The sequence below is a fragment of the Chiloscyllium punctatum genome, chromosome 9 (assembly GCF_047496795.1).
Source record: "Chiloscyllium punctatum isolate Juve2018m chromosome 9, sChiPun1.3, whole genome shotgun sequence".
Lineage (NCBI taxonomy): Eukaryota > Metazoa > Chordata > Chondrichthyes > Orectolobiformes > Hemiscylliidae > Chiloscyllium > Chiloscyllium punctatum.
This window is the reverse complement of record NC_092747.1, coordinates 95692093-95708425: the sequence shown is the minus strand read 5'-3', so window position 1 is coordinate 95708425 and position 16333 is coordinate 95692093. Positions and strand designations below refer to the sequence as shown.

The 16333-nt window shown below is 39.4% G+C and overlaps 1 protein-coding gene across 1 annotated transcript; it reads right to left on the bottom strand.

Annotated features, from left to right (window-relative positions):
• Positions 1-4956: 4956 nt before the first annotated feature.
• spry2 (sprouty RTK signaling antagonist 2) lies at positions 4957-10973 on the bottom strand. Its single transcript, XM_072577909.1, has 2 exons — positions 10302-10973; positions 4957-6979 (listed from the first exon to the last, which is right to left on the bottom strand). The coding sequence occupies exon 2, from the start codon at positions 6926-6928 to the stop codon at positions 5963-5965; it is 966 nt and encodes a 321-aa protein (XP_072434010.1). The 5' UTR covers positions 6929-6979; positions 10302-10973; the 3' UTR covers positions 4957-5962.
• Positions 10974-16333: the final 5360 nt, after the last annotated feature.

Genomic DNA, 16333 nt, shown 5'->3' with positions numbered 1-16333 from the left:
CACAAGGCAAAAGGAGACCTTACAATTCCAAGTTGCCAAAAAAAGCTAATGGGAGCATCCATCAAAAAGTTAAAACTCATTCAGAAGTGGTGAACATCCACTTTTTTTTGTCATATTTTATCATAGCACTTCCGAGATCAGATAGTTGGCAGTGTAACAAGTATTTTTTTAAAAAGCCACATTAATACAGGACCTTATTAAAAAGAAGTTACAAGTAGAGCTGTGCTTGACCAGTCTGGATGTAAACAAACTTCTAGTCGAAATACAAAAGTAGATGCTTAATTAAACAAGGTATCTCAACAACGACACCCTTGTGCACTGATCAAAATAGTGTAGAAGAAGTTCAGTTTAAGCAACGAGGACAAGTAACACTTGTCAGCTGATTGGCTTATAAAACTAGGAGCCTGAAAACATGAAACAGCTACATTTTAACTCAGACAGCCCATTTCAACACTTAAGATGTCTTTGATTTAATGAAGTTGCAATTGGACATTGGGAACTGCCTATGCCAACTTCCCCAGTTAGGTATGAAGAAAACAAAAACAACAACTTCAGAAGTTGGAAATTTAATCCTGCAATTGTAGAGGAACTCAGTAACATCTCTAGTAAAAAAACAAGTTGATGTTTTGTGCAGAACTTCAGCAGTTCCACGGAATTATACTACTCAAAATGTTAACTTGTATTTTCTTTTTACAGATGTTCACTGACCAGTTATATACTTTTGCATGTTCATTTTCTGTTCCCCCATTAGGGTATTGGTTGCTTAAGCCTAACATCTAGTCTCCAAATTATTAAAGTAACGTTCATTCTGAATTGTTATATATTGACATGCACTGTTTACTGAAAACTGCAATGTTTCAAATTGTAGACAGTCTGATAATTCCAATGAAATCCGTTTTAATGTACACTTATATAGATAATGTATGTATAAAAATCTTTGTAGATGCACATTTATTGCAAAATTCCCTAGATGGCAATATTAGGAATACTGTATTTTTCTGATCAGTGTGTACTATACTGCTGTGTAATTACAACATTTGCAGGTGGCAGAAACTTGGAATATTGTGAACTGTGAGAGGAATAGGGAGAGACTTCATAAGGAAGCAACCTGTGGTGGAGGGAAAGGAAACAAGATAATGAGAGTCCAGAGACAGTATGTTCATGTTAGGGTGAAGGGCAAGACTAGCAGGCGTTGGGAATGCTGGATGGCTACAGAAATTGAGGTTTACTCAAGAATAAGAAGGAAGCAAATGTCAGGTGTAGACAGCAGAAACCAAGTGATTCCCTAGAAGAGTATAAAGGCAGAACGAGTATACTTAAAGAGGAAATTAGGAGGGCAAAAAGGGGACATGAGATAGCTTGGAAAATAGGGTTAAGGAGAATCCAAAGAGATTCTACAAATATATTGAGGACAAAAGGGTAACGAGGCAGAGAATAGGCGCCTTAAAGATCAGCAAGGACATCTATGTGTGGAACCACTGGAGAGGGGACAAATACTAAATGACTATTTTGCATCAGTGTTTACTATGGACAAGGATATAGAAGATACAGGATATAGGGAAATAGATGACGACATATTGGAAAATGTTCATAAAACACAAGAATGTGGTGCTGGACATCTTAAAAAACAAAAGTTGGAAATATCCCCAGGACCTGATCAGGTGTACCCTAGAATCATAAAATCTCTACTGTGTGGAAGCAGGCTGTTTAGGCCCAACAAGTCCACACCAACCCTACAAAGAGTAACCTACCTAGACCCAATTCCCCTACCCTATTACTCTACATTTATCCGACATATCCCTGACCACTATGGACAATCTAGCATGGCCAATTCACCTAACCTGCACATCTTTGGACTGTAGGAGGAAACCAGAGCACCTGGAGGAAACCCATGCAGACACAGGGAGAATGTGCAAACTCCAGACAGACAGTTATCAGAGGCTAGAATCAAACCTGGGTCCCTAGCGCTGTAAGGCAGCAGTGCTAACCACTGAGCAATCGTGCCACCCATAAACTTTGTGGGACGCTAGGGATGTGATTGCCAGACTCCTTGCTGAGATATTTGTATCATCAGTAGACATAGGTGAGGTGCTGGAAGACTGGAGGTTGGCGAACAAGGTGCCACCATTGAAGAAAGATGGTAAGGAAAACCCAGGGAACTATAAACCTGTGAGCCTGACATCAGTGGTGGGCAAGTTGCTGCAGGGAATCCTGAGGGACAGGATTTACATATATTTGGAAAACAAGGACTGATTAGGGATAGTCAACATGACTTTGTGACTGATGGGAATTTAGATAAATGTGAGGTGCTACATTTTGGAAAGTCAAATCAGGGCAAGACTTATTTAATGGTAAGATCTGGGGAGTGTTCCTTAAAAAAAAAGAGACGTTGGAGTGCAGGTTTATAGTTCCTTGAAAGTGAGGTCACAGCTAGATAGGATAGTGAAGGTGGTGTTTGGTGTGCCTGCTTTTATTGGTCAGTGTATTGAGTATAGGAATTGGGAGGTCATATTGCGACTGTACAGGACACTAGTTAGGCCATTATTGAAATACTGCATGCAATTCTGGTCTCCTTGCTATGGCGAAGATGTGAAACTTGAAAGAATTCAGAAAAGATTTACAAGGATGTTGCCAGGGTTGGAGGATTTGAACAATACGGAGATGTTGAATAGACGGAGGCTATTTTACCTGGTGCATTGGGATCTGACGGGTGACCTTACAAAGGATTATAAAGATCATGAAGATCGTGGATAGGATAAAGAGACACGATCTTTTTCTGAGGGTGGGGTGAGTCCAAAACTAGAGGGCGTGAGAGGGAGAAAAATGTAAAAGAATCTAAGAGGCAACTTTTTCATGCAGAGGGTGGTGCATGTATGGAATTAGTTGCCAGAGGATGTGGTGGAGACTGGTACAATTACAACATTTAAAAGACATCTGGATGTGTATAGGAATAGGAAGGGTTTAGAGGAATATGGGTCAAATGCTGGCAAATGAGACTAGATTAGTCACGGATATCTAGTGGGCATTGACGAGTTGGACCGAAGGGTCTGTTTCCATGTTGTATACCTCTAGGACTCTAAATAAAGAATGATCAGCAGAGTATTGATTAGTCCAACTGGAGTTCACAACAGTCGATAATCTAAAATTTTCACCAAAAACCAGTACTTCCTGTATTACCATACATATTTAGTTTTATAAAAGGAACATTTGCATCTGTAAATTCAAAATATTTCACTTGTGCATGAGCGATGCATACCAGTTCGAGATTCCAAAACAACTTTGTCCAATATGTCTTTGTTCAGTGGTTACTGAGACAATTTACCCATTTTAAAACATTTTCTACCGTCACACTGAAACACAGACCATGTATCCCAAATGCTTAGATCTGATTATTCATCTTCCTGTGCTGGAACTGTGGTAGCAGTGTCGTGAAGGACAGGTCTGAAATGTTTCAGAAATAGTTTCAGTGCAGTACTTTACAGATAAAAGATCATTGCCAGAAATTTATACAGAGGATTATGCCTAATATTTCCTTGACGTTACACAGTTGAACATATGGACATTACTTTATCCGATACAGCCCTAGAGACTAAAATTCAAAGTTACAATGGAGGCTATTAATTTCTGATACTTGATATTTTTGCTATTTCTATTTCACTAATAGCTTTCACATTAACGAAAACATTCTTTGAGATAGGGGTTTAACTGATATTTTAGGAAATGTACTAACCACCGGAAAGCTTCACAAGCTGAAATAGAGCAACCAGCTGGACTTACTTTAACCACAAAAATATGAAACCCATGATTTTACTTATCCTTTATAGAAGTGTAGAGAATACATCGTAGTTGGTAGTGAGGTATAGCAAGTACCAACACATGCCAGACCGAATGGATGTCACAAGCAACAAATCAGTGGGATTCAAGGTTCATCTTAAGTGGTGTTTGTACCATTTCTTATTATTGACACTGATTTACTGGATGTATACTACAAAGTTGAAGTAATATTACTAACATAGTTGTAAACGTGAAATCGTGAAGCATTTTGTCAGATACCAGATGACAATGTGGCATTAGGAAATATCTAAAACCATTAATTAAACTTGTGTAAAATTAAAAATATATCTTGTAAAATTCAGCTAGCAACAGCATCAATTAAAAAGAACAGAATCCTCTTTTAGCATTATGCTATGATCCAGTGATGCTGGAGTTACAGACAGTCTGATTCTTGATCTCGGTTCAGGCAGCACTGAGATCTGTCTCTCAACTGAGGATCATGAAAGTTAACTCATTCGTCTTCCTTACCCCTATTCATTGTCCAGTGATGCATTTTGGAAAATGCACATAGCTAAGCAAGGGCTGGATTTCTGTTAGCTGTGATGTAACCCTACAGCGAAAGAGGGCATGGATACTTAACAGTTCATTAGCTCACTAAGGATAATCACAGGCAAAATACCAGAAGACTCTGGAACAGTAGCCAGCATAGGTCACCCCCTTCAGGAAAAGGATTAAGAAAAAAAGTCAGCAAAAAAAAAAAAATTGAGATTGGTAGGGGCACACTGTTGAAGAGGATGAAGTTTTACAATAGGATTCCTCCTATTCTACCTGTTCTGCTGTTAAGGTGTTATCCAATTTCTTGTCTCTACCCTAGCCAAAGACAAACTCTGCACAACTTTCCATGGACAACAAAACATTTTATGCATCACAGTGGACGGTGCATGGCAATTGAAAAACCCTATAGAGTAAGGTGACTTTTCTTTAATGTACTGACATACTGATACACAAGGAGATCCCCAAAATGTCTTTTCAGTATTGGTTACCTGAATTGGAAACCTACTCAGAAACTAAAGAAGAATTAACTTATTGATTACTACACAGAGGATCAGAATACATTTAGGAACAACTTTCTCTGGTATCATGGGAATAAAAGACGACCAGAAAAGACAAAGTAGTACACAGTTTGATTTCAAAACGTTAATATATTTTCTATTTTATAGTGAACATATGCATCTGATTTGTATCACCCTCATTTTCAGTATCTATGATGTTCCCATTTTTATATATAAAAAGGGTGAACTTGTAAGATGCCTTTTAAAATAAATATTTTATAAAATAATAAAACTTCAAATAAATATTCTTTACACTAAACAATATGTTGAAAAATTAGAAAATAAAGACTGAATTTATGGTAACTGTACAATATACATGATGTCAGGGAATATCAAGTGTGACATAATGGTGAATTTTGTAAGGTGGAATATAACCTAAACGTATTGATTGATTGATTCACATTTGTCTTAATGTACAAGATATTAGTATAATATTTGTAAATCTGCCATTTATATGGCACCATTTTCACAGTCTTAATATTATTGTATATACAAAAATATAACAAATTAACTCTGGCAGCAAAAAAAAGAGCAATTTGCTAATTTACATATTCTGCAAGAAGTATTCACATACAATACAGAGAGGCCATGGAGTGTCGTTGTGTTACCTGGAGTTCTAGCTTATGCTGTTTCAAAAATAATGGTTATCATGCATTCCTTTTTGATCTCACTGATTGAATGGTTTCCATCCTCGAGTGTCATTTGACAGAGATGGAAAATACAGGGTCAACAGCGTTATCACCGCAAACCTCAACAGTCCTCCCAAACTCTAGGGAATTGCAGTGCCACTATTAAACACAAATATAGATGGGGTATGTCATGCTGGTCAACTAGAAGCCAACCTAACCACAATGGGAGACACCTTTTTCCCTCGTTTCTTAACAAAAAAGACCATCTTAACGGCCATTGATTGTGTGGTTTATATGTATCACGGCTATCAGATAAAAAAAGGTATCCAGCATTGTGCTCAGTTGCTAGTGTCGTAAGTACATTTTTTCTCCCACACAATAAAATGTACAGAATAAGAGAGTGTTGAGAACTAACACTGAAGACAATGTTCCCCCTTTCCGTTTCAGCTAGGAGGGCTTCTCAAGGTTCCGAGGAGGTAAACTGGGAACCTTGCAGCAGACCGTGTTCGAATTTTTACAATGGCACCCAGGACGGTTAATCCTATTGTAGCACCCCTGACACAACTTAAGGCAGCCCTTGGCTGGCAGGTAACACCACAGGCAGGGCATAACGAGGGACATGAAGCCCATGGCTGACCATCGGACACAGCAATGTGACTGGCTACAGGAGCATGGATTATCTGCGCAGTTGTCTTCGTCATCATAGTTTGAGCAGTGGTAAAAGACACCTTTCACAAAGCAGAAGCAAGTCCCATACTCCACCGCATTCTGTGCGGAGCAGAGGCATCGTTTGTCACAGAGCCAACAGGAAGGTAGAGTCCTTGGATAAGTGCATTCCTCACACTTACACTTCCCACAGTCTTCACATCGGTAGATGTGTTTGCCCAGTTCTTCTTTCCCCAGAGGCTTCAGTTCATCAGATTTAAACTCCGATTTTGGCTGCACCCTGATGATCCGATCAGAGACACGGTCCAGGGGAGAGGATGAAGGTCCCAGAAGCCTTTGCTCGGAAGATGTACTACTTGTACTTGTCCTTGTGCTATTCCGAGAACTGGTACTCACAGTGCTAGTTGACCGAGTTAAATACGCCCTTGATGAAGAATGTATATGGGGTTGCTGACTGCGACTGTTAAGCCACTGATGCTCATGGTCGTTATTTAATCCAGACATTCTCTCATTTTTGTGCTGCGAAGGCAGTCGGTGCACAGACTTGCTCCCAGGTCTTGGAGCAACAGTAGGTCCCTCTGTGTACTCATTAGTGGCCCTTATAATTCGGATCTGATCGAGCGACAACACTTGAACCCGCTGTGGCTGTACATCCCTGGGGTCAGGTTCCACGTGTTGCCTTCCACTGTCACGCAGCAACTGTAGCAGGGCTGCCGAACCACTGCCATTTTGAGTTCGCGTATCCATCTGTACACCGGAAAATGATCACCCCACCAGGCTTAGAACACATCTGAAGTCCTGTCACAAAACAGGAAGAAAAATATTCAGCATGTTATGCTAAAATATTCAAAGCTTTATGCAAACATGAAAAGCAAAGCATGAAATCATCTCCTCTGTTTTAATCTTAGTACACGCTAATAAGCGAGTGGTGTTTTCATCCTTGCATGCAGCAGACTCAAATGAATAAGGCTGGGCATGTCCTGACATTTACACATTTTCCCTTCAGTAAGTTCATAATTCAGTGTTCCCTCCTCTTCTGAATTAGAAGTACCATTGAATTACTGGGTTTTTGGTTCTTAAAATTATTGACACAATGAAGACAGGAAGAAACAGGCAAATCAAATTCAGACAATAAATGCCAAAAAATGAGGAGCTGCCCTTACAACTTAAAAGATATTACAAATTATCAGTCTACACTTTTAGAAGTTTCAGCTGGTCAGTTGTTGATGTGTATTTTGAGATTGAGCACAACTTCTGAAACAAAACATTTCACATGCTTTGAAGCTTTTCGTTTGGATTTTTGATAGGTTGTTGGATAATTCTCAGTCTGAAATTCCAAACAGGATAGCAATTTGACTCTTCACTCACAAAGCAACTGACCAAAATGTTTTTTTCATGTCTAATACAATTCCAATGTGCGGAATCTGGAACTTGACCAGAGCTAATTAAAAACACAACTCCTACAGAAGAAAAACTTGATAGTACCATTGCAGAACAAGATCCAGCATAACATACCTCTATTTAACAGTTTGGAGAATTTATTTTAGAAAGGTAGAATCTAGTCTACAATGCAGAATAACTTAAGAAAAATATGTGAAGTTATTTGTCCGATGAATCTCACAATTATAGACAAGGAACACTGTGATTCTGCCTTCTAGATTTTAATAATGCTTAAAAATTCTGCCTTTGCCCGAGCGCCTCCTCCTGTCAAAATGGTTGCCATGAACAGCCAAGGTCCAACCTCTTATTTGCTCTGCACCTCATTGTAAACTTCCTCTGCAGGCGTCAAACTATACAATAGACTAAGTGAAGTTATCCCATCAGGGAAAACCACCACTATTTGGATATTATCCTTTACAGGTAAGTGCACCAGTTTCCAGTTCAAAGTACAGGGAAAACTCTCAAAGGGTCAATATGAATGCTCAACCATACATATAGTGAAGAAAAAATTCCACAAAGAAAACAGTTTATTTTCAAAGATACATCAATTTAAACAAATGGGGAAATTTGCTTACAACTTGAGAGTTAAATGTAACTGCCAAAATCTCTTTTGTCATCAATGCAGCCACTGCTTAATCTTCTTGGGAAGTAGTGTACATTTTATTGCTTATTACAATGTCTGTTTCTAGTTTCTATCAAGAATTTATATTCAATGATCTATTTAAATTACAATGTTTAGCTTCATACTTTCCATAAGTAAATAATTTGAAATGGACACTTTAAAACTTTAAAAGGAATAAAAAGTGCAAGAAAAACTGAATTCCATTCAAGTGACAAAATGAATTTCAAGGGGATGAAATAGCAAAATATGCTTAGACTGGTCTCCTTATAATGAATGTTAATTGTGACTTTCAGCAATCTGGGCAAAGGGTCTTGGCTGTTAAAACACTTGGCCACATCCTAAAAATCTGCATAAGCGACAGGCCAAATTCACACTATACTGCTTTTGCTTAATGCTATATTCCAAATGACTACATTCGGAAATGGCACATTTACAAAATATTCAAGTGCCGGTTGGTTTAACAATCCTCACTTTAAGGATTAACAGTGGAGAAGAAGAAACAAGTTTCTTGTCTCCAGATTTAATTTGGGAGACCATCCCCAAGTAATGCATGCTTATCACCCTCATCTTTATCAAAATCTGCCAGCAATGTCAAACTCAGAACAATATGTATATTGTGGGTGAGGTTTTATGCACGGATCATTCACCATGAAAAGAAAATCGTGACAACTTCCATATGCAACTACTGCAGAGAGGAGCCTGCAAATGGGATTACAATCCACCACTTGCGCCAATTCATTCAGTTCTCTTGACTTGAGGTGAAGTTTTTGCAAAAAAAAAGCTCTTGAAGCACGGTTGTTTTTTGGTTCTGCCCGACTTCCTTCCCTTTTCCTCTTCATAATAAATAACATCAAACACGTGGAATGTTGGAGCAGGACCCACTCCTTTCACAAACAAGCAACCGGATAAGGGTGGGGGGGGGGGGGGGGGGGGAAGAGATGAGGGAAAGACTGCGGCATGGAACCGGCCTCCAGACCTCAGGAATACCACTGAGGGAGCCCCTTTCATCACACCCAGTGAGTAATGGTACGGAGGAGGTTGACAAGAGACGGGGTGGGCATAAAAGTGCAAAGCGAGGAAGAGGACAAGCCCGGGGGGGGGGGGGGGGGGGGCGTCTTAAAAAGACAAACAGACCAAGATGTCGAAAGAGGGGGCAAAAGAGGGCAAGGAAATGGGGGCAAAAGAGGGCAGCGTGACAGAAAATTGTGAAGAGAGGGTAGGTGGACTCAAGGATGTGGGGGCAAAAGGAGGACGACATGCGGCAGGATTGAGGGGTCGGTGCAATATTCACTCTCTCCCTTCTCAACATCATCTCCTGGCGGAATATCGAATGTTCAAAACCGCTTTCCTAAACCAGATTTTTTTTATTACCTTGTTAAAACAGGACGCGAAGTCGACTTTTTCCAGACACTTGCACGATAACCAACCCCTGTTTAAATGCAGCAAACTCTGAGCGCGTCTCTGAACTGCACCAGCCTCCCCACCACCCACCTTACACACCTACACTGGCGCATCGTCCCGTCAAAATGTTATTTATTCTAACAAATCTGGAACCCATGAAGTGAGCGGAATCCCAACATCCCACCTGGTCAAGGGTTTCAGTGCATTCCCTTTGCAGCCTGCCCTCCAGTGCAGCCAAACCAAACGGATTACAAAGTTAAGTGCAGTGTTTTCAAAGTGAGGAAAGATTTTATTTTTGAAAATATAAAAGCCCTTCCTAAAACAACCCGATTCTCTTCTTCCCTGATCTATTCAGCATAATAGCGAGGAGTCGGTGCTATCAATCAGAACGTTTCTTATTTTACAGTGTTATTGTCCCGGATTAAAACAAGTTGACGCGTTCAACAGTCTAACCTGCTCATAAAGTATTGAAATATAGCCTTTGAGATAGAAGCATAAAAGATTAAAATGACTGCTTGCAAATGCTTATTTAAATAAAACTTCTCCAAATGTTTTTTTAAAAGAGTTCCCCTTCCAATTTAGTTGAAAATGCATCCCAGTACTATTTGAAAAATGCCAATTCTCCATGCAAGTTGAAAGTTCCTTTTTTAAACTTACCGTGGTCGCGGCGCTCCACTAACTCCTCTCCGGCGGCTTATGTCTGTGTATAGAAGCACATATGCTCCGCCAGAGCAAGGGGGAGAGAGAGAGACACACACACAGAGGGAGAGAGCCGCCAATACAAACTCCAGCAAAGATCTGCCCCGGCCACTATCTGTAAAAGCATCCAACAGAGGCGGGGAGTAAAAAGGAGGGGGTTGGAAGAGGGGGGAAAGAGAAAGGGGGAAGAGAAAGGGGAAAGGAAACAGGACCTGTCCGATCGCCAATCGCAGCCAGCAGCCGATCGATCACAGCTTGTTGTGTGTATGTGTTTTTTTACAAGGAGGAAGAGAGAGAGAGAGAGAAGAAAGCAAAATCCTTTTTTTTCCTGAATGAAGCCAGCAGAAGCAGACACGAGGGCGGACGCGCACACACACGCACTAACTCCACTCAGCTATGGAAAAAAAATTGTCAATGTTGCAACTTTGCAGAAGGGAATTCAAGGCGCTCGGTCTTCATTCACAAGTGGCTCTTTCCTTGCAAAGCGGTTTACAGTTGTTCCCCTGCTACTACGGCGCCCCGATCCTTCCCACAGATGTGAAGTTTGCAGAGTGCTTTAAAGTAGCAGATTTGCCCGAACTGCTATTAAGTTTTCCAGAGGTAGCTGATGGGTAAATGGCGTCATGGGATCGAATAGAGCATTTGTTGTCCCAGAGGATATATTGCATCCGGTCTCTGCTGATTGGTTCTGGGCTCAAATTCATTAGAGTTGAGTGAGTGAGAAATGGGGCGGGGGATGGGGAGGAGACGGAGAGAATATTCAATATGTGCCAGGACTAAAAGTCCAGTGCTGCTTCAACATGCAGTAGAAAACAGACCTCTTTTAAACTGCAATCTGCACATCAGTCTCCAGCTTTTCGACCGACCCCCGCTCTGCTTATGTTGAAGCCTTCGATTTTTTTTTTAAAAAAGGCTCGCCGTGTCTGATTGTCAATAACCTGCTTCAGAATCTACCTCGGATCTAAAAATTAATAGAACTTTCCAGCAATCAATCCATACATTTGCTCTTCAGTGCCTTTGCAGTTGTTAACCCTTCAAGTATTAGTGAAAGCAGTTTCCCAATAAACATGTGCCCACGCTTATCACTGCAATAAACTGAGCAAACTGTGCAAATTTATTGATATTAATCCCTTTACATGCCAAGGTTTCTAAACTGAGATTAGGTGTCCTTGTTTTAAACCATTAAACCATTTCTCGAAACCGTGCGCAAACCCCACAATTTATTGGGGGGGGGGGGGCAAAAACACCCACGCATTAAATTCTATTCAGAAAAAAAAGAGAAAATATATTGTACACAACAAGAGGGAAAGGCAGATAAAATGAGGCAAACTCAGATTTGGGGGGCTGGCAGGAAAGGAAAAACAGAGATGGTCAAAGAAGGAGGGGTTTTGGTAGGGTTGTTCAAGGAGGCTAGAATACAGCTGACAAATGGCTTTGTAGAAAACTCCAAGGTACAGGTGGAGAGTTATTGAACCACAGCACTCCAAGGTTGGAGTGGATGGAATGGGAAACAATCAGCAATTTGGAGTTACAATTCTGGATTCAGGAAGGCACGTAGTTTGCTACATGACTGAAAACCATCATGCAGATTAAGGTAGAAGAAGGTCATAGAGATAATGTACAAGAGTGAATCCGGTTTTGGATTTCAGACAAGCAGCCCGATCATTTAGCAACAGTGGAGGAAATGAGTAGGGTTTTGGTGAGACAGTGTTGGATGTTATCAGTTTAGATGTGAAAGATAAGAGATATGTTTAGAGATGATGCCACCAAGGGGCACCCTGTAGATAAGAAATAGGAGGGAAGCAATACTAGTTCTATGGGGGAAACACCAGGGATTATGGAGCTGTAGCAGGAAGAGAAGCCATTACAAATGATCTTTTGGAGACAATGAACTAGCTAAGAATAGAACAGATGAGTAGCGTCTCAGTGAGTTGGATGGTCCTTGAGAATCCTTGAAAATATAGTCAATTATATCAAAAGCTACTACAGGTCAAAATAGATGAGAAGGATAGTTTATTTTTGCCACAGTTACATAGGATGTCATTTGTGATTTAATGATGGAAAAAGCAGAATTGAATTACTAGTAAGTCATTGGAAGCCATTTACTACATATGTAACCATAAAAAGCAATTGGTTTAAACAAATAGCTTCCATTATTATTTTGGTCTGACGAGGACAAATGTATGGTTGTAAGCCATTTGTTCAGGTTTTATTGAGGAGCTTCCCTCTTTTGCTCTTAGCACTTAACAAAATGCTGTTTCCTGTAGCCTGGAGCTAAACAGGACATATTGATTATCAATAATCAGCAGAGGATTTCCTTAACAGGGTGAGCCAAATAGGTCAGTTCTGTCCATGAGATGAATCACTACATGTTAATAATAGGTCAATCACTAGTGATCCTAAAAATACTTTTCGAAAAGAATTTCCATAATATATGTGAATGTTTTGTTCTCAACAAATTTAATGTTAATCTTTTGATTTTATATTAATAAACCTCATTGTACGTAGAATATCCAGCACGACATGCAACCGATACCATGTTACTATTAACATATATACTAATTTAAGGCAACTAATCGTGGTGCCAATTTCCTAAAATAAATTCCTAATTAGACTAATAGAAAAAGCAAAAAATGTAGCCACGTAAAATGGGAAAACAAATTTAAATTGAGGACAGTTGTCAGAAGTAGAACAAGTCATGGCAAAAAATAAAATACATTAGACAGTTTCACATCAAAGGGCTCCATCAATAACGAATGAGTCTCAATCGGGAACTCTACTGTTGGTCATCATTTAAATCCATTTCAAATGTAACCGATTAGTTATCTAAGTTCTCTCAATTGCTGTCTTCAAGTTTTTATGTATTGGTGGTATAGTTGTTATAAGTAATGATTTTAATTCTTCTGTGGAGTACACTCAGTATTGCGAAATAAATTGTCAACATAAAATAAAAGACAATTATTTTTGAAATGTTGTTGCAGTATGTCACTTCTCTGGCCCATCATCAAGATTGATGATACCTACTCTATGTAGATTGGAATGACAAACACACCTAAGACTGATATACTGTAGCCAGTGTTGTAGATAGGTATGTACATGGCTGCCTGTGCTTGTAGGCTGTTCATAATTTGAGACCTGTTGATTTATATTTTTGTTTAAGAGATACATGTACAGCATGCTCTCTGGTCATGACATTAAATAAATTAATTGGAAGGCCCATGTACAGTTAACGTAATATCTTGTGTTATGTCAATCAGTTTTAGGATTTGGGTTGCCTATTTGTCACAGTCTAACTTTATTTTAATTTGTATTTCCTTGACTCAACCAGACAATGCTTTCAATTCAAGGCAGAAGCCAATTTACATTTGGTCCAGATTCAGTGCTTTTGAAATAATTCCATATTTATGCTTGAAACCTAGATCATTTAAGTTGACTAATGGCATTGGTTATTTATTCCAGTACATCCGTTGAAATGTTGTAACTAAAATAATAAACTTATCTTCCTGTATATTACAAATAGACATCCATTAGATATTGTATGCTACACAGATTTCAAAATAAATTATATATTTGGGGAGTGGTGAGCAGATAAATTAATATTGCAAGTCAAGGACATTTTTGTGGCAGTGTTAAACATTATGAAAAGTATAATATGTTTGATTAATTGGAATGTGATTAGTCTTCAGCTACTATGGAGCACAGTTTCTATAATACTATGGAGTACAGTTGTGAACACAACTGATACAGATATTGCACTTGGAAGATTATAAATACTAGAAGAGATAGTAAAACTTCTGAAAGGTTTTGACAGAGTGGATACATAGAGAATACGTCCTTTTGTTGGAGAGCGCATGACTAGAAGCCATCAGTAAAAGATCATTAAGCTGAAAGACGAGTTCAAAGAAGAGTGCAGGATGGCATGCCAGGAGCAACATCAAGCATACCTAAAAATAAGGTGTCAGCCTGCTGAAGCTACAATGCAAGATCACTTGTATGCCAAATAGGGCACTATGTGATAGATAGGACTAAACAATTCCATAACCAACACAATGAGATCTAGGATCTGCAGTCCTGCCACTTCCAGCCATTAATGGTGGTAGGCAACTAAACAACTAACAGGGATGAAAGGGTCCAAAAATGTCCCAATTACAAAGATAGGCGAACCCAGCACATCAATGAATAAAGATAAAACCTAAGTATTTGCAGCGATCTTCAGACTGAAGTGTCCAGTTGATCTATCTGAGCCACTGCAGGAGTTCTTCAGGGCAGTGTCTTAGATCCAACCATCCTTGGCTGCTTCATCAGTGCCATGTTCTCCATCATAGTCTCAAGTGGGAAAGGTTCAATGATGATTATATCACGTTCAGCGCCATTCACGGTTCCTCAGGTACTGAAGCTGACTGTGTCTGTATGCAGCAAGACTTTGACATGATTTAAACTTGTGCAAACAAATTAAGATTATCACTTGCTCCACAGTGGTGCCAGCCAATGACAATTTCCAAGAGGGGAGGATGTAACTATCTGACGTTTATATTCAATGACACTACCCTCAATGAATCCACTGGTACTAATACGCTGGCAGTTACCATAGACCAGAAACTGAACTGGGCAGCCATATAAATACTGTGGCTACAAAAGCATGTCAGAGGCTGGCAATTGTAAGATGAGTAACTCACTTACAGAGTTCCTAAAGCCTGTCCACCATCTACAAATCACAAATCAAGCATATGATGTAAGATTCCTCACTTGCCTGGGTGAATGCAGCTCCAACAACAATCAAGAAACTCAACACCCTTTAGAACAAAGCACCACATTTGACTGGCACCTATTCATTATCTTAGGCATTCGCTCCTTTCACCACCGACATGAATGGAAAAGTGTGTAACCTCAAAAAATGCACAATAGCAACTCTCCAAGGCTCCTGCAACAGATCCTTCCAAATCCTTGACTTGTACCACTGAGAAAAACAAGAGCAGCAGATGCATCTTCCCTTCAACTTCCCTTCTGCACCACACACCATCTTGATTTGAAAGCTTCGCCTTCACCATTTCTGGGTCCATATCTTGGAACTCCCTTCCTAAAAGCACTTTGGATGCACTTTGACATAACGCTTTCAGAAGACCGCTAACCAGTATCATTTCAAGAGCAATTAGGGAAAGACAATGCATCCTGGCTTAGTCAGCAATGCCCACTCTATATGAATGAGTACACTTAAATAAATATATGCCTGAGCCAGTCGCCATGACATGCAATTGGATATTCAGAAGAAGTCTCTTTTGCCAAAGAATGTGGAGCTCCCTGCAACAGGAGGTGCTTGAAGGGATTAATATGGAACTACTTACAGGGAAGTTAGATAATGATACTAAACATGAAACCATTTTTTTCTATGCAGATGAAGTGAGAACTGGATCAGAGTCAAATACAATTTGAAGCACATTCCTATAAGTTACATTAGCTTACTTATTTCAGGAAATCTTTGTTGGGAGCTCGTGATGGTTTAGCTAATTAATAAATTATCTGCAAGGCAGAGCTGGGAGATACTATAAGCTTGCCCCTTGATCTGATTGAGGCAATAGATTTCATTGAGAGCAGCAAAGACAACATTATAACTCTAGAAGCCTGTTTGGTAATTGGAAAAAAATGCATTTACTCTCCAGTGACCCTGTTAAGTACAGAATGCCTGAGAGATAATTGGAAGTTACTTCCCTTATTTAAAAAAAATCTAACAAAAACTGACTTTTCTTTAAAGGTTCATTGAGCTGCAATGCAAGTGTACACATGCAAAATTAAATTTACATGACCAGGGAAATTGATGACTAAGTAAAACCACAATAAATAAATTCTAACTTTACTTCTAAAAGTAACAACGTGTATGAGTTTTAGATAACTACCTGAAATCGAATTGAATATGCCACAACCCATGCAATGAAGATTTTTGTATCCTTCACAAATTAAAAAAAAGTCCTGATTAAATCTCCGGCTAGCCTTTT

Excerpts from the sequence above, each read along its gene's own strand:
- spry2 (XM_072577909.1), bottom strand. The coding sequence starts at position 6,928 with ATGGATACGCGAACTCAAAATGGCAGTGGTTCGGCAGCCCTGCTACAG.